This window comes from Loxodonta africana, chromosome 14, assembly GCF_030014295.1.
Source record: "Loxodonta africana isolate mLoxAfr1 chromosome 14, mLoxAfr1.hap2, whole genome shotgun sequence".
Lineage (NCBI taxonomy): Eukaryota > Metazoa > Chordata > Mammalia > Proboscidea > Elephantidae > Loxodonta > Loxodonta africana.
In genome coordinates this window covers 79,064,410-79,089,946 of record NC_087355.1, presented here as the reverse complement: position 1 = coordinate 79,089,946, position 25,537 = coordinate 79,064,410, and the positions used below count along the sequence as shown (strand labels likewise).

General features: G+C 48.2%; 2 protein-coding genes across 12 annotated transcripts in view; one reads left to right on the top strand and one right to left on the bottom strand.

Moving 5' to 3' along the window:
* CYRIB (CYFIP related Rac1 interactor B) overlaps window positions 1-7,966 on the top strand; it is a 181,156-nt gene extending 173,190 nt beyond the window's left edge. For all 11 annotated transcript variants that reach the window (XM_064268092.1, XM_064268096.1, XM_010588491.3 and 8 more), the window contains 3 exons: window positions 397-523; window positions 2,100-2,170; window positions 7,218-7,966. In XM_064268092.1, the coding sequence (XP_064124162.1) occupies window positions 397-523; window positions 2,100-2,170; window positions 7,218-7,281 (262 nt within the window). In that variant the 3' untranslated portion in view covers window positions 7,282-7,966. The remainder of the gene's footprint in view (window positions 1-396; window positions 524-2,099; window positions 2,171-7,217) is intronic.
* A 4,113-nt stretch (window positions 7,967-12,079) lies between these two features.
* On the bottom strand, window positions 12,080-23,718 carry LOC104845751 (gasdermin-A-like). The gene is made up of 9 exons (XM_064267670.1): window positions 23,499-23,718; window positions 22,149-22,335; window positions 21,130-21,304; window positions 17,937-18,042; window positions 15,989-16,152; window positions 15,451-15,592; window positions 15,276-15,332; window positions 13,070-13,143; window positions 12,080-12,361 (listed from the first exon to the last, which is right to left on the bottom strand). Exons 1-9 carry the CDS (start codon window positions 23,716-23,718, stop codon window positions 12,080-12,082), a joined length of 1,407 nt encoding a protein of 468 aa, XP_064123740.1.
* Between the last annotated feature and the right edge of the window lie 1,819 nt (window positions 23,719-25,537).

Here is a 25,537-nt window from a genome sequence, read left to right as displayed (position 1 = left end):
GTTAAGTGCTACAGCTGCTAACCAAAAGGTGGGCAGTTCGAATCAGCCAGGTGCTCCTTGGAAACTCTATGGGGCAGTTCTGCTCTGTCCTGTATAGTCGCTATGAGTCGGAGTCGACTTGACAGCAGTGGGTGGGTTTGTTTCCTCTGAAATCGTCTGATCTCTGTCAAGCAGAAGGGGTAATGTACTAAGGTGGGTATAAATAGAGACCAGAGTATGTGTGTGATAACTGCCCCACTGTCTTCTTGTCTCTCTGGGATCTCGTGGAGAAGGGGGTTTAGTGTTAACATCCCTTTTAGAGATCACGGCCTCAGCATCAGCTCTCATGAATTGTATCAACTCATGAAGTGAGTTTTGTGATGTGTCTCATTCACTCATATCTTTCCTACCCTCCAGGGAATACAGAAGCAGATTTACAAATGAAGAGACAGTGTCCTTCTGCTTGAGGGTAATGGTGGGCGTCATAATACTCTATGACCATGTACATCCAGTGGGAGCATTTGCCAAAACTTCAAAAATCGACGTGAGTGACATTGTTTAAATAATTCCAGAAGGTTTTCCTGAAATGGAAAACATGGATTTTTTTTTTTTTTAATTTTATTTTATTTTAAAGAGCTAGGAGACTACTTTGTCACAGAGCTCAGATTCATGGTTTGTGATAATGGTGGCCTCTGCCCTCCTCTGTTTTTCTTATAGCCCATGTACAGGCAGCTTAGGAGGCTTGAAGGATAACTGTATTGTCTTTAGAGTGTTTTGTAGGGAAGCCTTGTATTCATGAATGGCTCTTCTGTACTTTTGGCGATATAAATAGATAATGAGACATACAGAAATGTGTGTGTGTGTCATTTAATGTCTTTGATCAAAGGTCATCTCAAGTAAAAAGTTAATTTCTAAATGTATGTGAAAAATCATGAGGTGTGCTTCAGTGGAAAAGTTGAAGACTTTACATGCCTCTCCTAGTCCCCCCGCTTATCATCATAATTTGTGGCTGTGCTCTAGACTTCTCCTTTCCTTGTCTCTCTAAAAGTATAAGAAATAAAGTAGTTTTCTAGCTTCTCTATTTTGTAATTTCTCTCCTTATATCCAGTTCATCAGCATTCTAACCAGTCTTTTGTGAGAATAGTCCTGTGTTCTCCCTTTCACAGCTAGTTCAGGCCCTTCGCAATTTGAATCTAGATGACTGATTACTAGCCAGTCTTCCTGCCTGCATTCACGTCATCATGTATAAGGAGAAGTTAGCTAACATTTACTGAGTGGTTTTTGTGTCCTGGGGATTTTATACTTGTTCTCCTGTTTAACTCTGAAAACACTCCTCAGAGGTAGGTGGTGGTATTGCAAATGGAGAAACTAAAATTTAGGGAAATTAACTAATATAATTGCTAGCGAATGGTGCAGTGGCTGTGGTTTCCAAAGCCTGTGTTATCTCTACTATGCTGTACTTTTTCACAGTGGCCAGTTTTATCTTCCTTAAATACCGTCTTCATTGAATTGTTCCCTTTTTAAATAGCCTGTAGCATGTCACTGGTATCTGGACCACTGGTTCCAAATGAGTCATCCTGCTTTCAGGGAAGCCCTCTCTCAGCTCCCCCTGTGCCAGTCATTTCAGCCTGCAGAATTCCTGTGTCTCCTCTGCATTCGCTATTTTATTAGTTTTGTCATGGGGTTCTTTTCCCTGAAAAATTCCTTGTTCTTCCCAACTCATGTCTCTTCCATCCTTTAAAACTCTGTTTAAAAGCTACCTTTACTGGGATGCCTTCCCTCAGCAAACCCTCCGTTTGTCATTAGTGTGGGTAGCACTTCAGTTTTAACCGATTTAAGTTGCGGTTGTTGCTTTTTGATTGTTCTTTAAACTTAACAGTCATGAGATCTCTTTTTTTTTTTCTTACTACTGTGCACAGTGGTTCTCAAAAAGTTTGACAAACTGAGAATAAAACACTTAGGTAGATTTTTTATCTGTTCTAAGAATAATTATTTTGACATTCCTAGTACGTAATCCCTCATGAGTTTCATAGTTGTAGCCCTAGTTTGTTTTCATTATTACCATTTTGAAAATGAATGTCGTGTGAAGAAACATTTTACTTTTTTTTCCTTCTCCTTAGATGAAAGGTTGTATCAAAGTTCTTAAGGACCAACCTCCAAATAGTGTAGAAGGTCTTCTGAATGCTCTCAGGTATGTATATGTACATGTTTATATGTGTACGGATAGGAAAGTGTATATGGAAAGAAAATGCTTTGTTTATGTATACCAGAAACTAAACCCACTGCTGTCTAGTCGATTCTGACTCATAGCGACCTTACAGGACAGAGCAGAGCTGCCCCGTAGGGTTTCCACGGAGCGCCTGGTGAATTCAAACTGCCGATCTTTTGGTTAGCAGCTGAACTCTTCACCACTGCACCACTGGGGTTCCTGGTTTATGTGTACGTAGAGAAAATCCTCCAAAACGTGAACAGTGCCAAAGATGTGAATTCCATGTTCAGGTTAGAAATGTAAAGATTTTATTTTGCTTATTGGTAATCTTGCTTTTAAATATTTCTTGTAATATTTTTATAATGAGGGTTGTGTTTGTGTCTGTACACATAAATGGGAATACCAGCTTCATTTCTTTGCTGAAGACTTTGGCTTTTGCTTTTTACCCTTCTTGAAGCAGTGCTGCTTATTGTTTGATTTTTTTTTTTTTAATTAATGAAAGGAACACATGATAAATGTAAATAGTATTCCAAAAACAGAAAATTTAAAGAGAAAGAAAGCATGTAATCTTACCGTTTGGAGATAAGCAGCTGTTTAACACTTTGGTATACATTCTTCCAGAGTGTTTTCCTCACACATGTAGACACAGCTCTGTGTGATTGTTACCCTTCTACAGTATAGTATCATATTACACAAACTGTTCTATAACAGCTCTTTCCCCTCATTCACAAGTACAGACCTATATTATTTTTGTGTATTTCCTATGAAAATGAAGCAGTCAGTTATTATTTGATGTCTTTTTTCTACTTAGACTTAATAGAAGTGCCTAAGAATGCCGGTGTATTTTTTAGTGGAAATGTCAGCAGTTTATAAACTCTTTACCACAGAAATTTAATTGGTAATATAATTTCCCTGACATAAAAGATGTTTTGCCTATTACTTGATTATTTGGAGTTTAAACACAAAAATTACATGAACACAGGCATATTCATACAGCGATGTTCGGAGGTAACAGCATTTGCTCTTTGACTGTTGTGCATTGTGGTTCAGATGAATAGTATGTCGGGATGTTTTCAGTGAAGTGATTTCCACTGCACTATCCTGTCCTCCACGTGTTACGTGAGCCAGATGGATTGTTACTCTTGAATACTTAGTTACACCTGGTATGTCATAAAGCAAAATGCAGGAAGTGTTACTTCAGTGGGAGGAACCATTAAATGACTTTGTTAAGATTGTGAGAAGTGCTGTAGAGACAGCGACTGCCTGAATAAAGGAGGTCTTCTACATGAACATCAGGAAAATAAGGAACGTAATCTAAACAACTGAAAATCCTATTCAGACTGTGCAGCCAAAGCCTAGTTTTGGGGAAGTTTTTACACTTGAGGTTTTACAAAGCAAGCTTGGTTGGTTTTGCCAGGATGTATGCTCTTGTGAGTCTTTCCTACCTAGTTCCTTTGTGAACACTCCTGTGTCCCAGTCAGCCTGACTTTTCTCCCAAGCCCTTTTCTTTCTCGTTGGTGAGACTCTCCGAAGCCAGCAAATAACTGGAAATCCTTTTTAAATATTAAGAGGTAATTGAGGTTTGGGAGATTTTAGTATTATTTCTTTCCCTTGAAGGGCCTATGCCTAAAGAATTAATTTAAAATCTCAGAGTTTACTTTTATGATTCAGAGTTTAAGGAAGGATGTCTTAGTCATCTAGTGCTGCTGTAACAGAAATACCACAAGTGGATGACTTTAACAAAGAGAAAGTTATTCTCTCACTGTCTAGTAAGCTATATGTCCAGATTCAGGGTGTCAGCTCCAGGGAAAGGCTTTCTCTCTGTGTCGGCTCTGGGGGAAGATCCTTGTCGTCAGTCTTCGCTTGGTCTGGGAGCATCTCAGTGCAGGAACCTCAGGTCCAAAGGACGCACTCTGCTCCCAGTGCTGCTTTCTTGGTGGTACGAGGTCCCCATGTCTCTCTGCTCGCTTCTCTCTTTTTAAGACACTGTCTAATCTTGTAGACCTCATCAGTATAACTGCCACTAATCCATCTTATTATATCACAGTGATAGGATTTACAACACACAGGGAAGTCTCATCAGATGATAAAATGGTAGCCAATCATGGAATCATACAAGGGAGTCATGACCTAGCCAAGCTGACAGGTATTTTGGGGGACACAATTCAGCCCATGACACAGGGCTTCAAATCAGTTCTTCCCTGTTCAGTCATGGCTGAGGAAGCAAAACTGCAGCAGACCCAAATTTTTAAAATTTGGGCGAACCGGAACGATAACTGGGATGGGAAAAATTATGGGTCAGAGCTCTGCTAGAAACATAGTCTCCCTCTTAGGAAACAATGGCGGCATACTTGCTGCTTAGCAACCAAATCTCTTGCCCCGTCAGAAACAGTGCTGTGCTGCTCAAAGATGGTAGCCGACCACGCCGCTTGGAATGGGTGTCACTTTCCACGTTCCTGCCAATAATCCGTTTCAAGCATCAGGCTTCTGAAAGGGCTCACTGCTCCTATTCCGAGTCTCCCATTCCAGGGTTTTGACCCATAATTTTTTCCTGTTTGGTTATCATTCCAGATCACCCAAATTTTAAAATTTGAGTCTTCCGGTTTTGCCTCGTCAAGCATGACCAAACTGATTTGAACCAGTTCAAAGCCCTGGTATAAGGATAATGCAGTCACTTTTTCTCTAGAACGAGGTCAAGGGAGGGCAGTGGCGGTGAGTGAAAGATGGAGTTGAAGTCTCCCACACAGTAATGTTTGTGGTGGAGGGAAAGGGGAAGAAAGATCCGTAGAGGCAAGAGCCACGTGTATCCCTGTAAATGTACAATGCCGTTTCATCTACATGACTTCATTAGTCCTTACCACAGCTCTGTGAGGTGGGTGGTGATACGGCGTCTTGGTAGCGTCTCCATTTTACCTTAGGCTCTTGAGAGACTAAAGATTATACAGCTAGTACATGTCGGGATTTATTTCCCATATACTCTGTGCTAGTCCATTGAATCTTAGTTGTGCTGTTATTGAAACTTCTGTATGCTCCATCACCTGGATGGTTATGGAAAATGCAGACTCCCAAGTCCCCGCCCCCAGAGAGCCTCTCTGTGAAGTGTGGGAGGGACCTCAGGCAGCTTCATTTTAAATGAATGCCGTAGGTGATGCTGATGTTGCTGGTGCTTTGAGAAATGGCGCTTAAATCAGCCCAGCTCTAAATACGCTTCACTCAGAGCAGATGAGACAGTAAGAGAGCAAGTCGTAATCTCCAAAAGTACTAGGCCAGTGTTTTTATTTATACCTCTACAAAACGGAACAAGTATCCTTTACAGAATCATTGTTTTTTTTTAGTGAATAGCTAATTTGTTCAGAGACGCACACTTTATTTTCCTCAGAAGCAGTAATTAGTGACCAAAAGATTTAAAATGAAGGTATAATTTATATATACAAATTACTCTGGTGTCTGTTAAATAATATGAGGACAGTTTGGAAGTAACTTCTAAGTAACACTGAGGAGAGTGTATCACTGAAGAGAGTATATCAGATACTTACTAAGCACACATTTGTCTCTTTACTGCTCCAGAAATTTGTTTAAGTACTTTCTTGAATTTTTTAATTTGAAATGAACCTAAAAGAAATTGAGTTTAAATTTCTTCAACACAGGAATTCCGTCTGTGTATGTACCTTGCTTAAAGTAATATATTCTTTAAAGATTATATGTGAAATTCTCATAAACCAAATTAACCAACCCAGTATTAAGCTCTATCAGAATTATCTCCAAAATATATCCCACATTCAGGCAATGGACACCTGTCTCCATTGCCACTGCCTGGTCCAAGCCTTTGTCATCTCCCACATGGACCTCTGTGAATGCCCGCTGATGGGTTCCTCTGCTGCTCCTTCTGCACCCACGGTTCTCCCTCAACACCAGAGTAATTTTTTTCAAAACATGAATCATCCCTGTCCTGCATAAAACCCTCCACTGGCCTCCATTGCGCTTGGAATAACTCCTTCCGGTGGTCTCCGGGTGTCCACATGCCTTGGTCTTTGGCTTCTTGCCAGCCTCATCTGGCTGTACTTTCCTCCCTGCTCCTGGGCTTTACCCACAGTAGCCTTCTATAATGTTATGTTTTTCCCTTTGCCAGATTGTAAACTCCTAGAACGGTGCCCGACACATAGCAGGATTCCAGTAGATATTTAATAATTATATATTATTGGATTTCTGCTATTCAGAGGAATCCCATGATGAATCTTCTCACAAAATAATAATCATTAAGTGATTATTTTTGTGATTCTTCATTTGGATTTGCATGCTTATAGCAAAACACACCTGCCTAGAAATAAGGCACTGAATATTTAGGGACGCAGCAGTTACAGCTGTAGTAGTTGAGCTGTTCTGAGTGCAAGGTAGAACACGAGTTGGCAGACTTTTCTTGTAAAGGGCCAGTAGTAAGGAAGTATATATGGTCTCTGTCAAAGCTCCTCAGCTCTGCCTTTGTAGTAAGAAAGGAACCATGGACAATACATAAATGAATCAGCGTGGATGTGTTTCAGTAAAACTGGATCAACACTGAAATTGGAATTTCATGTAACTTCCATGTTAATTATTTTGATTTTTTTCTTTCCAAACATCTAAAAAATCTAACAATCATTCTTAGCTCCCAGGCCATATAAAAGCAAATGGTGAGCCACGTTTGGTCCATGGGCTGGGATGGAACAATTATTTTCAATGGAGTGAGAAGTTACAGCTGATTGTTGATGTTTAGAATTTAACCAGATCATTTCAACAAGGTAGTTCTAACTCAGATAAATTTGAAGTCTCGTTTTTTCCTAAAGGAAAATATTTGTTTTTAATAACTTTAAATGACCATTGGGTGTTCTTTTTCAAAGGTGGTGGGGAGGATATGCCCACAAACCCGGAGCAGGGTTAAAGCTGGGAAGAAACGTGTAATTGTGAGCGAGAAGATTTGCCTGGGCAACTACTCCTAAGAACCCAGTGCAGATGCTTTCTTAAATCTTTAAATTGATCATTTTTTTACCTCTAGGTACACAACAAAACATTTGAATGATGAGACTACCTCCAAGCAAATTAAATCCATGCTGCAATAACAGTTCTGGAATAAGCACCTGCTATGGAAAGAAGAAGACAGTATTCTGCAATGGCTGGGAATGCACAGTTTTTTAGTGATTGCAATTACTATCTCATTTATTCTTGCTTTTTATTTCTTTCCTCTGTTCCTCTTCCCTCTTTTTTAATCATGTTCTTGTTCTTAAGACTTCTTTTCTGTGCCAAAATCAGTAAAGTTATACTCTGAAAGGATAGTGTCCTTTCAAACAGGCCATCTAAGGCAGCTAATTATGCATTGCATTGGGTCTCTACTGAGAAAAATTCTGTGACTTGAACTAAATATTTTTAAATGTGGATTTTTTTTGAAAACTAATATTTAATATTGCTTCTCCTGCATGGCAAAACTGCCTATTCTGCTATTTAAAAACCCTCAACGACTTTATTTTCTACTGCCGCTTTTTTCATGTTCAGCCAAAATGAAAATGTTTAAATTAACTGTGTTGTACAAAATGGTACCCAACACAAACTTTTTTTAAATTAGTAAGACTTTTGTTTAAAGTTTTAAGTTTGCATTTTGACTTTTTTTGTAAGGATGTATGTTGTGTGTTTAACCTTTATTAACTAATGTTAAGAACTGTGATGTGTGCGTAGAATATTACGTATGCATGTTCATGTTTAAAGAACGGCTGTTGATGATAAAATAAAAATCAGCTTTCATTTTTCTAAGTGTGGTTTGGTTTACTCATGTCTTGATTTTAGGCTTCTAAAATTTTTTCCTCACGTATGTTTTTATGGAATGCGTATACACATATACCATATTTTTATGCAAATAACACAGGTCTTCTACATTTGTTTGCCAACCGTGCCCTCCCCCTGCCAGTATTTTTGTACGTGTGCTATGCTTATTTTTTTTACAGCAACATGTAGAAGTAAATTGGCATCGCAGTGCTTACAAAAATATCCCGTGGCGGGAGGGTGCAGTGGGCTGGCAAACATGTAGTTTTCTTTCCTTTTAAGGGGAGAGCTGGGTCTTTCCGTAGTATTTTTCTTCATTGTCTATGTACATGATTTTAATTACCTTAAAAGTCTTGCTAAGTACAAGAAGGCTGGTGATCTTGTCATTAACTTGAATTTATTCTTGATTTACTGTTGTGTGTATATAGTAACAGGAAAACCACACTTACCTCACTCTCAGCTTCCAGGAGTGAGAGGGTAGCAACGTAAAGACAAATGCACTGCTGAGTGTGGAGGGAAGAGCAGCCCTTGATCCTGGAGGAGTGAGGTAAGAGGGACTTCTGAGGAGAAAATCGAAGGCTACGATCTCACTGGTGGCAGAAAATGAACACATTTGTCATCAAATCTGAATCTCATGGCTGAAGAAACTGCTTAAAGGTTGTCTAGTCCAGCCATGCTGGTGGTTCCTGGAGAATACCACTGAGGTATAACCTGTTGCTGCTGAGTGGAGTTCAACTCCCAGTGATCCTACAGTACCGTGTAGAACTTCCCTGTAGGGTTTCTAAAGCTGTAATCTTTACAGAGGCAGACTTCCACATCTTTCTCCCGTGGAACAGCTGGTGGGTTCAAGCCACCGACCTTTTCACTTAGCAGCTGAGCGCTCAACCACTGTGCCACCGGGCTCCTTATCTGAGGTAAAATAAAATGAAAATGGTTAACTATGGAAGAGACTTCCAGCAAAACCTAGTCAAAGGATGCCAGTTCACGGCACATACAGTCCTTTATGATCAGATCCCTGCTGACTGTGGTCTGTACTTATGCGGCTGTCCTACCTCACACCCTGTTCTCCAGCCAGGCTCAACTGTTTGCTGTTCAGATTGTTCCCTCTGGTGCCACATTCTCTTGACTCTGGTCAGGCTGGTCCATGGGCCTGACTGCCCCTTCCTTCCCCATGTTCATCTGACAAACATGAACTCATCTTTCAGGGATCAGCTTCTGGATAACATTGGTCACATCTTTCTAGGCTCCCTTTAAGAGCATTGTGAGGTGAATAGTGGCCCCACAGAAGGAAGGAGCTGGTCTTTACTGAGGAGTCCCTGTATGCAAGCATGCTATTCAGGTGGCCAAGACAAATACATTATTACCTGTCTTTACTAATGAGGAAACAGGTTCAAAGAGGTGAAGAAGCTTTGCCTGAAGTAACAGCTACTGATAGAACTTGGATCAGTCCGTATCTGTGGGTTTCAGAGCCTTTGCTCTGTGTTAGCATTATTCTTCTCCATCTTGGATGGTGATGGAAGTCTGACTTCTAGAGCTGGTTTAATTTTAGTTGGTATATTATTGGTCCAAATTATGATCATCTCTAATTTCAGCGAGAATTTTCAAGACAGTTAAAATTTAAAAATGTTATGGCACAACATTTTTTAACATGTTTCCCAGACCACAAGAGAGGGTCCTTCAGTTGTACCAGGTGTCCAGTCCCTCGTGTTGTGGACTGAATTGTGTCCCCAAAATGTGTGTTGTAAATCCTAACCCGTGTACCAGTGCATGTCATCCCATTTGGGAACAGGGTTTTCTTTGTTAACGAGGTCAGGTCAGCGGTGGAGGGTGTCTTACACCTAACAACTTTTGAGGTATAAAGAGCATATTAGGCTCAGGAACAAGCAAGCACAAATGGCGGAAGGTAGATGATGCCACGTGGAGATCGCTCAGGAGTGCTGTGGAGCCACACTGAGAGCGGACTGGTGAATTTGAACTGCCGACCTTTTGGTTAGCGGCCACAGGTCTTAACCACTGCGCCATCAGGGCTCCAAACCATCCTTTAAGGCGTGCAAGTAGATAATAAATTCCTTTTAACTTACTTGTGGCTGTTAAACTATTTCTTGATTTAAACTCCGGGATTAGAACATGACGGTCTCTGAGCCCATAAGAGCAGTGTGCTAAAAGAGGATTCATTTGATGGCCTGGACAGCTTTGGCAATGGCCAGGGGAACAAATAGCTATGTTCTTGCTTTCCCACAAGGGGGAGCCACTGTCTGCACTCGCCAGTCAGACAAAACTCCAAGGACACTTAAATTTGGTTGAAAGTACGACGTGATGTGATTTCCAGGATAGGACTTTCCAGAGATTGATGTAAGGCCTACAAAGACCCCCGTGCCAAAAACCTCACTTCTCATGTTAGAGAATATTTAATGACATGCACACAATATACAATGAAAACTGTGAGAGTCAGAATGCAACAGGACTGCCTTGTTTTTCCAAGTCTCGCCACAGGTTTTCTGCCTTTTACAGGATGCAGTCTTACCACTTTTCCATCGCTCGTTTTAGTGGAAAATATTTTAGTGTTCCTTCTCTGACAGGTTTCCACTGTCTGCAGGTTACAGCTTTTGCAGGTTTTACTGTATTAAATTTTTAAAAGCAAGTTTGTGTGCCATGTTAACACATTTTTCTGCAAGGAAATTTATATGTTCGTATAGAAAAAAAAAACTAAAAGGATAAACACCAAGGTGTCAATCATGGTTATCTTTGGGGAGTGAGATTATGGTGATTAAAATATTCGCCATGTTTCTGGAAAAAAAATTTTTTTTGTTTTAGATGAGCATTAGTTGTAAAATCTTTTGTATCATTGGAATGGAAACCCTGGTGGCATAGTGGTTAAGTGCTACGGCTGCTAACCAAGAGGTTGGCAGTTCAGATCTGCCAGGCGCTTCTTGGAAACTCTATGGGGCAGCTCTACTCTGTCCTATAGGGTCGCTATGAGTTGGAATCAACTCAACAGCGGTGGGTTTGGTTTGGTTGGTATCATTGGAAAAGGACTCTGGTGGTCAGAGTGGACAGAGTCAGGTGAACTGTCTGCCTTATAAGCAGTGTCTAACGAAGCGTATAATGTCCCTGCTAGGAAGATCACTGAGCATCAAGCTGGAGTCTGGCAGCCTGAACCTGGTCCTGGCCCACTGGTATAACACGTTCTCGGGACACAGGACTACTGGCCAAGGCCCCAGCAGAGGGCTGCATCTGGGAACCCATGAAGCCCACTGCTTCGGGGGTTTCCATGTACTCTGGCTCTTCCCTGCTCCCTGTCCGTGCCCCTGCAGACACTTGCGCACTTCTCACATACACAGCCGTCCTGGGCAATGTGTGCTGTACCAAAAAAACATTTATTATGGAAGAAATCCAGCTGCTGTCCTAGAGAGATGCTGGGAAGTGACTCAGTGAACTTCAACAACTAATTATGCAAGGAGTCCTGATCCAGAGCCAAGGGCCCAGCTTCTGGTCCAGTGCTGTAAACTCATCCTGGCCCTTGCACCCCCGTCTGTGTGGCCCGTAGAATCACTGAATGGTGCAGTTGGGTGAGAACTGAGCAGTTTGATCCATCTGTGCCATTTTACAGATGGAAAAACTGAGGAAAAATTAAGGAGAGACTGTCTGAGTCCTTTGTTAACGTGAGAAAGTTTCTGCAGCTTCCTTCAGAAATGGGGTAATGTCAACACCGCGCAGTAAAAGCTGACTGTCCTAAGTATTTTATAACAACTTCTGAAATCTTTGCTATAACCTTCCTAACTAGGGATTATTCTTCTTCTGATTTATGGGAATAATTTAACAGGAAAGCGAGCACTGAGAGGGAAGTGGCTTGCCCAAAGCTACCCGGCTGTGAGGGGTGAATGGACCCCTGGTTGGTCTGGAGCCAGCCTCCACTGCCTCTCCAGGAAGAACCCTGCTCCAGGGTGCCGCCCTATAGGACCCACCCCTGGCCCTGGATGGGCAGGTCTCGTGCCTGGGGACCAGTTTTGAGGACAGGAGAAACAGTGCGTGAGCCAGTCCCTGGGGAGGCTGACATCCTTGGGGGCCACTGGAGGATCGGCTGCCGCCTCATCTTCCCTCGACTCAGCATTGGGCACCTTCCTCAGGCATCAGCCTGGAGGGCCTAGGGCCGGGGCAGGCCAGCAACTGCAGCCCTGCAAGAGCCCCACAGAGTGCGGAGAGCTGCAGCAACGCCTCCGGGTCCCAGACGAGCTGAAGGCTGGGCCCCTGCTCCAGCTCACAGCTCTGCACCAGGCTCAGGGTGAGGGCTGCATCCTCACTCTGCAGGGATGAGAGGACATCTTGCCGGAGGGAGACGGCTGTTTCCTCCATCTGGTTAAAGTTGCCCTCTAAGATGCTTGCCACCTGCAAGGAACCACCCAGAATGAACAAAGAGGTATCCCAGGCACAGGCAGGTGGAAGCTGCACTGGGGGCAAGAACCTGGGGCCTCTGCTGCCCACCACAACCAAGCTGCAGCCCTGGGACATCACTACCTGCAGAACTATGGTCCCAGGTAAGCCCCAGCACCACCACCTGCTCTGCCAACCCCAAGTCAACATGGCCTTCACTGCAGTTGTCTGCAGTCGGAGGAGTTCCCACCTCTCCCCAGTTCCTCCAGCCTTTGCACCTGCTGTTCCACTTGCATACCCAACTCTATCTCATCTTTCATTCACTTCCTCTGAGAGATGCCCCCGAGCCACCCTTTTTGGTGCTCCCATAGCTGCCTGCGTGCAGCTACTCTTAGCCCTGTCAGTAACCGCCTGTTTGCTTATCTCCTTGACTAGACCCCGAGCGGTGGGTTGCCTTTGTCTCCTAGGTATTCTCCGGTCCTAGCAGAGGATCTGGCACGCGTAGGGAGACGGTATAATCAATGACTAACCAGCGCATGACTGAATGTAGCCCACCTAGAACGAGCTGCGGGGAACCTGGGTGTCCTGAGGGCATCTAGTGGGTGACAGCTGTAGCAAGGAGGCGGAGGAAGGGACGTTGGGGACCGAACCCCACAACAAGCCACTTTCGGCTGTTTATAGGGATGTTTTCCCCCCACCCCATCTCCTCGCCAAGGCTCTCACCAGCTCCAGCTGCTGGGCTAAGATGCATCTCCCTAGGGACTCGGCCAACAGACAGTGTTGGGTGTCACTCAGCACTGTGGAGAGATGGAGAGTGAGGGGTGCCAAGGGTCCAAGGCATCCTGTGTCTCCCCTTCATGGGCCCTGGTGACCCCAGGGAAGAATGGCTGGGATGCTGGAGTCCTAGGGTGGGAAGAAGCCCCTCTAGGTACTGGCACCCCTGGGGCCATCTTTGTGTGGAAGGTTCTGAAAGGCAGGAGCTGTGTCTGCCCTGGAACTGCTGAGGGGCCTTGCACAAGTTGCTGTCCCTCCCTGTCCTGCTCCATTTCCCCATATGCGTATGGCGGCCTTGACTTTACAAAGGGTTCACAGATACTAGTTCATCTGCAGGGTTCGTGGCTTTTCAAAGTGTTTATTAACCAGAATGTGGTGGGACTTGCCCGAGGCTACTTGTCCTGTTAGCGGCTGAACCAGGATGAGGACCCAGGTCTGCCTGGTCCTAGACATGATGCTCCAGCCTTGGGCAACAGCATCCTCCAGCCCCAGGGCAGGCTTCGCCCTAACTGGCCAAGTGACTGGGCCGTATCACTGGTCATCTCTATCTCAACCTCCACACCATGGGGAGGGATCCAGAGGATGTTGAGCACCTACTATGTACCAGGCACATAGGCAATGGACCAGGCATGTAGACAGTATAGACAATAACGGTCACTTTCTTGCAATTGATAATATGCAATAAACACAGTTAGCCTTGTGGGGCTATCAGGGAAAGAATATTGCAGGCAGAGGGAACAGCAGTGCAAAGGCCCTGAGGTAGGAGTGCGTCTGACTTGTTCAAGAAACAGCAGCACAGAGACCACTGAGGGTTAAGCAAGGAAGAAAGTTGTAAGGCTGAGTGGTGGGGGGACCGGGAAGGGAAGCTGAGGAGAGTCCTGTGGGAGGCTGTTGCCTCTATGTAATTCCCACCTCTGGTCTGCCATCAAGTGTCTGGTGACGGGGCCGAGGCCACTGTCATCAGCAGGGTCAAAGTCGGGAAGAAGCACTAAGCGTAGAGGGAGGAGAGCAAGTACGCAGGACGCGCTGGGCGCCTGCCTGTCTGTCACCGAATCTGACTGCCACAGACCCTTCAGAGAAATGGGTGTTGCCTCACTTCCCTCCCCAAACCTCACGCAGGCTTCTCTTGGCCGCCTCTCTCCCAGGGCCAAGCAGAAGAGGCGATTCTGGGAAGCGCATTCCTGACTTCACCCAGGGGACAAGAACAGCCCAGCCCTGTCTTCAACACTTGGCCCTCCCGCTGCCCATGAGCTGCTGTGCACCCCAATCCTGGCTGGGACCCCTTCCCACGGTCTTCTTGTCAGCGTCTCCTCTCAGCTTGCAGGCCACCGCCTCAGGGAAGCTGCCCTGGGCCTAGCTGAGTCTGCTAATCCCACTGCAGAGTGCAAAACCACAACAAAACCCGTTGAGGTCGAGCTGACCTACTACTCTATAGGACAGGGTAGAACTGCCCCCATAAGGTTTCCAAGGAGCGCCTGGTGAATTCTAACTGCTGACCTTTCGGTTAGCAGCCATAGCACTTAACCACTATGCCCTCGGGGTTTCCGCAGAGTGCAAGCAGGGATGGATTAACCAGTAAGCACTCTCCATACTGGCTTACATAAAGCAAGGTACACCAAGGGCTTAACCGGAACAACAACAACGAAAACCCATTGCCGTTGAGTCAATTCCAACTCATAGCGACCCCACAGGCCAGAGTAGAACTGCCCCATAGAGTTTCTAAGGAGTGCCTGGGGGATTCGAACTGCCTACCTTTTTGGTTAGCAGCCCCAGCTCTTAACCACTACACTATCAAGTTTTCCAGTGAGGACCTACTTGTGTTTATATACTAATCTGTGGTGAATAATTTCACATGAATTTCACGACATCCTTGATGTGAAAACAGGTGAAATTGTTCACTACAGATGAGTAAACATACACAAGTAAACCCATGCGTGCTTTGTTTATTGGATAATCCGGCCTGGGCAAGCATCTGTCTGTATTTGTGCGCCATCTGTCCCCACTCCCGGACTCACAGGAGAGGAGAGCACCCCACAAATGGCTCCACAAGTCCTTACAGAGGGAAAGAATGAAAACCCTGCACGCTGAGAGGCCCACCCTTTGTAGTCAAGGAATGTGAGGAAGCAGAGGCCAGGCGTTTGTCCACTCCACCCACCACTCTGGCGGGCTGCCCTGAGAACCCCGTGTGACCCAAACTGGAGAAGGGGTGCTCCTAAAGGTGGGAGAAAGTGCGAGAGGCTGGGGGCTCAGCAGGGTTGGGGTAGGGGCTTGAGAGACCTTCCTGTGGGGGTTCTCTTTCTCCCACCCCAGCCGCACACCCACCCCCTTACCCACAAGGGCTCCAAGGAGGCAGAGGAGGGCCCTGACTCGAGAGGGCGACAGGTTGCCGCAGAGGTCCCGGAGGGTGCTCAGGATGGAGCCACCAGGACCCTCCAGCTGTGCCAGCAGCCCGGTGTAGAGGGTCTGCTCCAGCTGCAGGGAAGGGGCAGGCAGAACAGAGAGGGGTAGCTGTGAGGCTGCCCTCTGCCCCTGCCCTGCATGCCACCTCCCAGGCTCCATTCCCCACCTCCCCGCACCCAGTCCCAGCCCGAGAGCTGGAGTGGGAGGCCCGCTCTGCTGAGCCAAGGCCCCTCCTTTTCACCCCCAGCTCAGCTCAGGGGTGATTCAGGGCAGCAGCGAACAGATGCCTGGGGCTGTCTGACATATACCTGCACAGAGCAGTGCAGCTCAAAACTGCCCGGCCCACCTTCCAGGGCTGTGGGCTCCGAGATGGCGGGGCAACCCAATCACTCCTGGGACCCGCCTCCCATTCCCCTACTCGCCCCCCATCCCAGTTCACATCCCTAGTCTGGCCTGGGGGCCCCTTACCATGTCCTCCAGCTCCTGTAGTGCCTGAGGGTCCCTAAGCAGCTCTTGGAGGGCGCCCAGTAGTGAGTACCGCAGGTCAGGGGGCAGCGTGGCCAGGTCGTGCAACTGGGCACCCGCCCACCTCTGCAGGCCTAGGAAGTCGGGCTCCTCACCTGGGGCCTTGCCTGTACAGGAGGGTCTGCGATCACTGGCTCCTGTGCCTGGGCCCCTGCCCAGGGCAGCTTAGCCCCTGGCACCTTCAGCCTGACCAAGAGGTCCTGGCACCACAGAGCTGACCTGGTGAAGGCCTGCCTCATGAAGGGCACCCCTTTCTGTGCTCACCTCTTATTCATTCGTATACCATTTATTGGGTACCTACCACAGACCAGGTACCAGTCACAGGCCCTACCCTGGCCTTTCCCCATCATCCACCACCCTTGTACCCTTCCACGCTCTCCTTCCTGCCTTTTGCCCCTCCCCTTGCCACTCACCCCATCACTCCTGGTTCAGCCAAAAGGAGAAAAGCCCATCGTTACGTTTCTCTGTAGAAGAAACCGTCTGTTCCTCGGACCCTGCTGGCTTAGGCCCAGCCTCCCACTCTGCTCCCTCCTGCCCCACAGCCCTGCTTGGTTTTATGAGGCAAACACTGGGGCACTGGGGAGAGTGGTCATATGGCTGGAACGTGTGTGAAGTCTAAGCATCATCTCAGGGATGAGCGTGAGTTTCCACACACCCCTCACCTTCCTGCTCCCACACTTGTTAAGAGTCAAAGCCGCCTCATGAGAGCCTTCCAGAACGTCCCTCATTCTCACAACCTGGAGAAACGAGTGTCCATCTCCCCCGTCATGTGGACAGGAGACCACGGGTGTGAGAGCTGGAGCGTGGGGCCCAGGGTGGGCCTCCCACTCGTGCCTCTTCCTGCCCCATCGCTGCCTCCTCATTCTTCCAGTGCGTCTCCACCCCATCGGGGAAGAAAGCACAGGCCTGCCCTAGCCCTGGGGTGACGTGGGGTAACAGCGTGGCAGAGGACGTGGCACCACACCCTCTACGGGAGGAGGACCAGTGCTGTGCCACAGGTGGTTTCTGGCTTGTTCACTCACCTCCACCATCAGCTCTACAGAGCTTCCCTTCAGGGAGGTAAAGAATCGCTGTGGGGGCAAAGCAACAGAAAAGAGAATGTGCCTGAGAGGAAGGCAGAAAGTCAGCCATTACTGAGCTCCATGGAGGCAGGCATGTAGCAGCACTTTAGGGGTGGTCGTCTCATTGTGGCCTCACAGTACCTCCATGGGGTTGGGAGCAAGAGCCCCTTCACAGATGAGGATACTGAGTCACAGAGATAATATTGAGTGATGTGGCCGAGGCCACACAGATAGCAAACAGCAAAGCCATGATTCAAACCTCAGTGCATTGGACTCGTGAGCTCCTGCTCTGTCTGCTAGGATGGGCAGCTGTTTGAATCTCTGTCCGCCTGCCCCACCCAAGGCTGGCCCTGCAGATCCCATGGGCTAGATCAGAGCATCCTGAGTGTCGCAGGGCCTTTCTGGTCATCAGGGCCAGGGCACTAATGGGGGAGCAGAAACCCACTGCCTCCCACTCCTGGGCCATGGGTGGGCAGGGCCACCACCAGTCCCCATGATTCTTTGTGTCACTTAGAAGATGACGGGCCTTCATCCAGTTGAATGCAACCCCCCACCAGGGCATGTGGGGTGCAGGCTGGCTTGTAAGCCCTCCCTAGGTGACTGACCTCAGTTGCCCTCTACAAAAGTCAAATCCTTTTAGGTGCTGCTGTAATGAGGGCCCGGGCCCCTGACCATAGCTGGCTTACTGCTCAGGCCAACAAAGAAACAGCCTTTCTTTCCCTCTTCCTGAACGACTCTTGGCGTAGCCCCTGGCCCTCTCCCAGCTCTCCCAGCGTGCTGGCCAAGGGCAGGCGGAGCCCAGGGGGTGTGGGGGCCCGGCCTCTGCTTACCCCAGTGATCCTCCTTGATCACCAGCTGCAGCACCCTGTAGGCCAAGACACTGCCCCGAGGGACGATCACTGTCTTCTCTTTAGCCACGTGGCTCTGGCATTGGCCCTATGAGGGTGGTGGGGAGAGCAGGAAGTCACATCCACACAGGATTCTAGGACCTGCAGGAAGGGATCTTAAAGGCAGACAGGAGGGGCAGAATGCAGGGGGAGGGAGTGAAGGATATCAAGAGACGATCCATTGTTCAGAGTGGGGGCTGTGGAGGATGGAGGGAGAGGCAGACCGACAAGCTTGGGAAGCACCCAGATAAAGCAAGAACAGCATTTTGCAAAATATGAGGCACATGAGATATTTCCAGAAAAAAACAGAAGGCATTCTGGCTTCATAAAGATTCGGAAATGACTACCTGCTATCTCCTCCTTCGGAGATGTGCATGGTAAAAGCTCTGAGAAGTCCTGCAAACAACAGATTTCGTTTTGTCTAAATTAAGCATTTTCCAGAGTTTGGAACATACACTTTGGAAATGCTGAACTGGAGTCAGGATGCATTGCACTTGGATAACCCCAATGACGATTCAGTGCCACCCTCTCGTTTTACAGGCAGAGACCAAGCTGCAAAGAGGGGGAGTCGGGGAGGGAGAAGTCACCCCTGATGGGACCCCTGACTGGGGGATAGTGATACTACCATTATCATCCTACTCCAGTAAGGACAGTGCTATTTAATAACAATGACAATCATAGAGCTTTTTCACCTGGCACATGGATATCCTGAATGAAGACCATGATTCCTAGCAACTCTGAGCTAGATGTGGCCATGTAAACAAATTCTGGCCAATGGGATGCAAGGATAAGTGGTGTATGTAAGTTCTGGGAGGGATCTTTTCCTTTTCTTTCTCCTGCTGGCTGGAATGTGGACATGATAACTGGAGATAGAGCAGCCATTTTGGACCATGAGGTGAAAGCCTAAATCAAGAGTGGCAGAGTGACAAAATCGAAGGAGACTAGGTCTCTGGTAACCCACGATCCAACAATGCATCCCTGGGAGGCCTATCTAGACTTTGATGGACGACAGAAATATTATTCTCACTTTCCACCACCCAGAGACTGTTCTTGTTTTGAGCCACTATTATTTTCACTCACCGCTAGGGTGGTAACCATCCTGGTTTGCCTAGGACTCTTCTGCTTTAGCACGGAAAATCCTGTGTTCCAGGAAAGCCCGCAGTCTTGGGTAAGCTGGGAAGGCTGGTCACCCAATACTGAACCCCAGCTCATGACACGGTCTGGATTAACCACTTATTATCAGTAGCAAATGTTTAATTCCAGGATGGTTTCCCTACCCTCCAGCTGCTCCCAGCCGTCCCCTCACATGCTTCTCTGCCTCTTTCCCACAACTGGCAAGCTGGCGAGAGCCTGCATATTTTAACATCTTCTGAAATAACAAATGGCTAGAAGGCCAGCCACCTGTTGCCTTCAGAGACTGTGCTTCGATTTAATCGACTTGATTAGACACATGGGCTTCAGAACCAGAGAGACCCAGGTTTGGATTTCAGCTCCATTGCTTACCAGCTAAGTGCTCTTTGAACTTGTTTCCTCCCCTAAAAAATGGACATAACTATAGTTACCTCCTGGAATCATCTGGAGTATTACATGAGCTCATTACAGAGAACATTTAGCACAATGCTTGGCTCCTAGGAAGTGTTCAATAATGGTAGCTAGAATCACCTTCATTCAGGTGGATGGTGAAAGTGGGGTCAGCTGTGACACTGGGGATGACTACCTAATTTGTACGAGACAAACACGAGTCTCAGAGTCCTAGAATGTGGGGTCCAAACTGCCTGTGTTTCAGATGAGAGACTGGGGCCCACATAGCCTCAATGACCTGTCTAAGGACAGAGCTGTGGCCTGGAAGTCTGGCTGAAGGAGAATTGAAGATTGAGTGTCCACCACTTTTCACACATTGTTGCTTAATCCTCACAGCGATTCTCCAGCCCAAGTTCATGGACGAGAGAAGTCAGCCCAGAGGTTTATGTAACTTGCCAAGGCCACACAGCTAGCGAGGGACAGAGCAGGATTCAGACACACCTGGTTCCCATGCTGATGCAAAACCCCCTCCGCTGAGGATGTCCACCCTGGCCATTCGTAAGAATCACAGTGTGTGGGTTCCATTCCAGGCCAATTAAGACAGATATCTTGGGAGTGTTGGCGGTGTTTGGGAATCCCTGGAGGTGCAGTGGTTAAGCGCTCAGGCTGCTAACCAAAAGGTCAGCAGTTTGGATCCACCAGCCACTCCCTGGAAACCCTATGGGGTAGTTCTGTTCTGTCCTATAGGGTCGTTATGAATTGAAACCTAAGGCAATGGGTTGGGTTTGGTTTGGTTTTGGGTGGTGCAAATGGTTAGTGCACTTTGGCTGCTAACTGAGAGGTTAAAAATTCAAGTCCATCTAGAGGTGTCTTGGAGGAAAGGCTCGATGATCTACTTTTGAAAAATCAGCCATTGAAAACCCTATGGAGCACGGTTCTATCCTGACACACATGGGGCTGCCATGAGTCGGAGTCTGGCCTGGTTTTTTTGGGGGGACTGGGGTGTTTGGGCATGGGTGTTGAACAAAAACAAACTCAACCTCTTCAGGTGATTCTAATGTGCAGTCCAATTCAGAATCATGATACAAAATTCCCAGGGACTCCATTCCCATCTGGATGTGGTGATTTTCAGAGTGAGGCAGCTATCTGGTATGAGTTACAACTTTGAATTGTGGTGCTGGCAAAGAATACTGAATATACCATGGATTGCCAAAACAAAACAAAACAAAAAACGAACAAATCTGTCTTGGAAGAAGTACAACCAGAATGCTCTTTAGAAGCAAGGATGACGAGACTACATCTCACATTCTTTGGGCATGTTATCAGGAGGAATCAGTCCCTGGAAAAGGACGTCATGATCAGTAAAGCAGAGGGCCAGCAGGAAAGAAGACCCTCGACGAAATGGATTGACACAGTGGCTGCAGCAATGAGCTCAAGCATAGCAAGGACTGTGAGGATGGGGCAGGACCGGGCAGTATTTTGTTCTCTTGTACACAGGGTCACTGTGAGTCTGAACCAACTCGACAGCATCTAACACCACCACCGAAGGGCAGCCTCTTTGGTGGCACTCAGGACCCCACACACCCATGTTGACCCCCCAGGACACACTCTGTACCTTGAAATGGCTCGGCCCAAGGAAGGACAGCTGCCCTGCCCCCTCCACTTTGCTCAGGCTCTGCAGTGTGGTGTCCTGCAATGTCTCCATGGCCTCCGTCACCACGTACAGGCTCTCCCTCTCCTTCCGGCTCTGCAGTTCCCTGAGGAAGGAGGGCCTTGGCATCCTCAGTTTCCTGGGAATGGGGGCGGGGTGAGGGACAGGAGAAGAAGCAGAGCTGGGGAGGGGCCTCTGCAAGGCTCCCCCGGTCCAGGGGCCTTGCAGGCCTTGTGCACAATGTGGGCAGCACAGGCTGAGTGCTGATCTAGGTCTGTGATACCATGAGCAGCTGGCCCGTAGTTGGGGATGGCTTGTTAAAGGTCGGTTGGGGATGGTGGGCAAAGGGGAGAAAGCGGAGGGAGTCTGAGGTATCCTGTCTTCTACAAGATTTAAAATGCCCTAAAAAGAAGCCAAAACTGGTTTTTTTCAAGCCGGACTGGGCCAAAGGCATATGGCATCTGGCCCACATGGTATGTAAAATTGAGATAATGTTAAAAATTGGTAGGTTTCACACAGAAATCCAGATGTCTAGCTTCACTTGGAAAATGGGAATTCTGGCACCACTGAGCCCCACATTCCTGCCTTGCAACAACTAACTAGTGGCAGCTGAGTAGCAGCTACTAGCTTTAGGCAGGCATGTGTCCCAGTTTTCCACAGTCTCCACCACTCCCTACTGTCTCACACTCAGCAGCTACCCACACCCTGCCTGGCCCTGAATGCATCTGGGTTGAAATTACTGACCTAACATAGCCCCTTCTCACTGCTCACTTCCTCTTCCCTGGGCTCCTGGTTTCGCTCTTAATAGTGGATTCACCCATCCCAACTCAAACCTTGGGTTGACTTCACTGGAGGACTCAATCTGGCAAGAGCCTTGGACCCCCACCCCCATTCCCACTTGGATTGGATGACCCGTGCCCACAGACCTTAGCCAGTAGAGCCTGCCTGATTGACTCTCCCCATCTCTTCTCCATGACTCTCACCTCTTCTCCACCAGAGTCTCCCAGGTGTGGGGGGAAACCCTTAGGGTCTGCAGGGCCAGGGTGGAGCTGTGGGTCACCATGCCGCTCCCCATCACCTTCTCCTGCAGCCCAGTGCTCAAGCTCATGGCTCCTGTCACTGCTGCTGTCACTTTCTCCCGGATGTGGATCGGTTCGCTCCTGCTTACCTCTGGGGGGCAAGAAGTCAGCCTGGGACCAGATAGTGAGAGGGGGAGGTTTGCGCTGTGGTTCAGGGCATGAGCTTTGGCTACAGCCTTGGATTCTAATTTGGGTTCCACCACTTACTAGCTGGGTGTGACCCTGGAAAGTTCACTTAACCTCTTGGAGGCTCAGTTTCCCCGTTTATAAAAGGGGAAGAATGGCAGGCCTTCCTCCAAGGGTGGTTGTGAGGATGAAATGAGGAATTGTCAACGTGGCCCTTGTCACACAACAAACACTTAATCAATGTTAACCGTTATTGTTGTTTAAAATTATTATTTATTACACATCTAGGGATGAGAAGAAGAAATCGGTTCATGCATTCTCCCACATGAAGAGCCCCCAGGTGTCGATTATGTTGATTACCCAAAAAGCAAGGTAAGCCCGGGCTTACTTGTGCTTACTCACTAATCTGTAGTGACTCATTTGTAGTGAATTTAGTCACTACAGATTAGTAAGTAAGCACAAGTAAGCCTGAGCTTACCTCGCTTACTGAGCACTCAGTCCCTGTCCCAACCCACTCCATTGCCATCGAGTTGATTCTGACTCACAGTGACCCTATAGAACAGAGCCAAACTGCCCCATAGGTTTTCCAAGGAGCAGCTGGTGGATTCGAACTGCCACATTTTGGTTAGCTGTGCCACCCTGTTCCACCCGTTGCAGTTGAGTCGATTCCAACCCATAGTGACCCTACAGGACAGAGTTGAACTGCCCAACAGGGTTTCCAAAAAGTGGCTGGTAGATTCAAATGGCTGATGTTTTGGTTAGCAGTGGAGCTCTTAACCACTGTACCACCAGGGATCCTTCACCACCCTGTCTGGGATTATAAATTTGAAAAGAAACTTTGATTCTGTAGGGAGGTGCTTTGGTGTTGGGAGAGAGACAGATTCCAGCCATACCCAGGAGCAGAATCTTTGATGTGGTGAAAAAATGTGAAATTTTTCACTACTGTGCTTACCTTGCCTGTTGGATAACCTGCCCCTGGCACACCCATGGCATGTGAGGTGCCTATGGCATGCTTCTGGTCAGGCAGACTGAGGGGGCCTCTGTGTGCCTGGGTGGACAGTGTCAGTTTGTCTGTCTTCTTTGCCAGCTGCCTTGCAGCCCCTGCCCACCAGCCCCACCTGAAGGTACCTGGGACTGGGGAGCCAGGCTCCAGCACATCCAGAAGGGAGAAGTCCGTGGGGATGAAGGGGGTGTCCCAAGACCAGGGGTGGAGTTTATGCTTCTTTCTCACGAGGCAGAAGGGGTGGAGGCGTGGGGAGCTGTTCAGGCTGTCCACCGGCAACAGCTCACCCTTCCTGCCCAGCTCCCTGACCAGGCTCTTGGTGCTCCGTGCAAACAGGGAGGACATGTTTCCTGTGGGGTAAAAAGGAGGGTGTCGTCCGTGACTGTGGAGGTGGGGGCGTTGGTAAAGGGTGCCAGCAGGACGGAGTTTCCAAACAGTACAGGGCCCAGGAGGATGAGAAGTGGGGGCCCTGGGCAGATTTCTGGAGGGGAGAGACTGGTGCACAGGAAGGGGAAGAGCAGGGCCGGCTTATCCAGTGGGCACAGCCTCCAGGACCCTCAAGAATTTTAGGGTCCACGAAAATGTTTTAATTTCTTCTAAAATCAGAAAAACAAACAAACTCCTTTTAGTTGGAAAAGAACACTATGATGCATTCTTGTTGTTTGCTGCCTAGTCGATTCTGACTCATAGCCACCCCATGTGATAGAGTAGAACTGCTCCACTGAGTTTCCCAGGCTGTATTCTTTAAGGGAGCAGATTGCCAGGTCTTTTCTCCGCAGAGCCACTGATATGAACCACCACTTTTTGGTTAGCAACGCTTAACCATTGCGCCATCAGGGCTCCTGCATGGTATTAGTATTATTTGTGTTAAAAAAACAAAAAACAAAAAAACAACCCATTGCATGACTCATAGCAACCCTATAGGATACAGTAGAACTGCCCCATAGGGTTTGCGAGCAGCAGTCGGTGCATCTGAATAGCGGATGTTGCGGTTAGCAGTCAAGCTCTTAACCACTGCGCCACCAGGGCTTCTTTACAACAACACAATCTTAGTGTTTTTTATGGAGGAACGGAGCTATGAGGGCAAAAGTGCCTCTGGTCCCCCACAGTCTCACCGTGGGTTAGGCAAATGGGAGGCCAGCTGAAACCAAAGCTGTTCCTGCGTCCGGAGCCTGAAGGGGCCTCAGGTCAGACAAGAGCGCCCAGGCCTGGGGAGGCGCCGCTCTGCGGCCCTCGGGGGAGACATGAAGGGCCTGGGGGTGGACATGCTGAGTAAGAGGGTCCCAGAAGACACTCTGGGGGAGATGCCAGCACAAAGTTGGGAATTTAGCCTCAGAAACGGGGCTGGAGACGGGCCGGGCTGCGGAGCGGTCCCAGGAGAACAGGACGCCATAGCCGCGGAGCTACAAGCCAAGGCCCTCGCCGCCCCTGGGGACGCCGCCTGCCGGGGCCGCTGGGGGGCGCCCTGTCCCAGGGCAGCCGGGGGAGTCCGCGCTTCCATCCCTCCGGACCCTCCCAGCCCGGTACCTGAGGCCCGTCCGGCGGCCCCGAGGGCCGTCGGGTGGCTGTGTCGGCCCAGCCTGCGCCACACGCGGGACTCTCTGCCCCGCCCCCACCGGGGCCACAGGGTTTCCGGCCCTGCCCCTGCCCGAGGGGTCGTGACCCCAGGAGGGGCGCTCCTCGTCAGCCCTGAGGCCGGAGCGTCCCTGAGGTGACTCCAGCTTTCAGCGGTGCCCTTTAGAGGTACGCGAATGTTTGTTTTGCTTGTTTTGCTTTCCTTAATCGGTTATACATCCACAGAGTTTAAAGAATCAGATTGTTCCACAAAACTTTTTGTAAACCACAAGCCGGCTCCCCTCTCTCCTCTATGCCCTCTTCCCGGACCAGTTTTGGCCTTTTTTTTTTTTTTTTGCGGCTGCTTTTGGTAATTCCCTGTGCCCCTCTTGTGCCGTGGAATCCACCCGGTACATCACAGAGTGGAACTGTGCTCCGCGGGGTTTTTTGGCTGTAATGTCTATAGAAAAGGAGCCCAAGTGATCCCACAGGGAAGCCCTCCGCTGCTAACGGCGAGGTTGGTTCTAAACCCGCTCCGCGGCTCTGTGGGAGAAAGAGCCGGCAGTCTGGTTCCCTAAAGGTTACATCCAGAAAACCCCATGGAGCAGTT

Coding starts and splice junctions, on each gene's coding strand:
- LOC104845751 (XM_064267670.1), bottom strand. CDS start 23,718: ATGTCCTCCCTGTTTGCACGGAGCACCAAGAGCCTGGTCAGGGAGCTG. Junction 21,305..22,148: donor GAGACTCTGGTGGAGAAGAG/GTGAGAGTCATG, acceptor CCCCATTCCCAG/GAAACTGAGGATGCCAAGGC. Junction 15,333..15,450: donor CCTCCTTGGAGCCCTTGTGG/GTAAGGGGGTGG, acceptor TCCCACCTTTAG/GAGCACCCCTTCTCCAGTTT.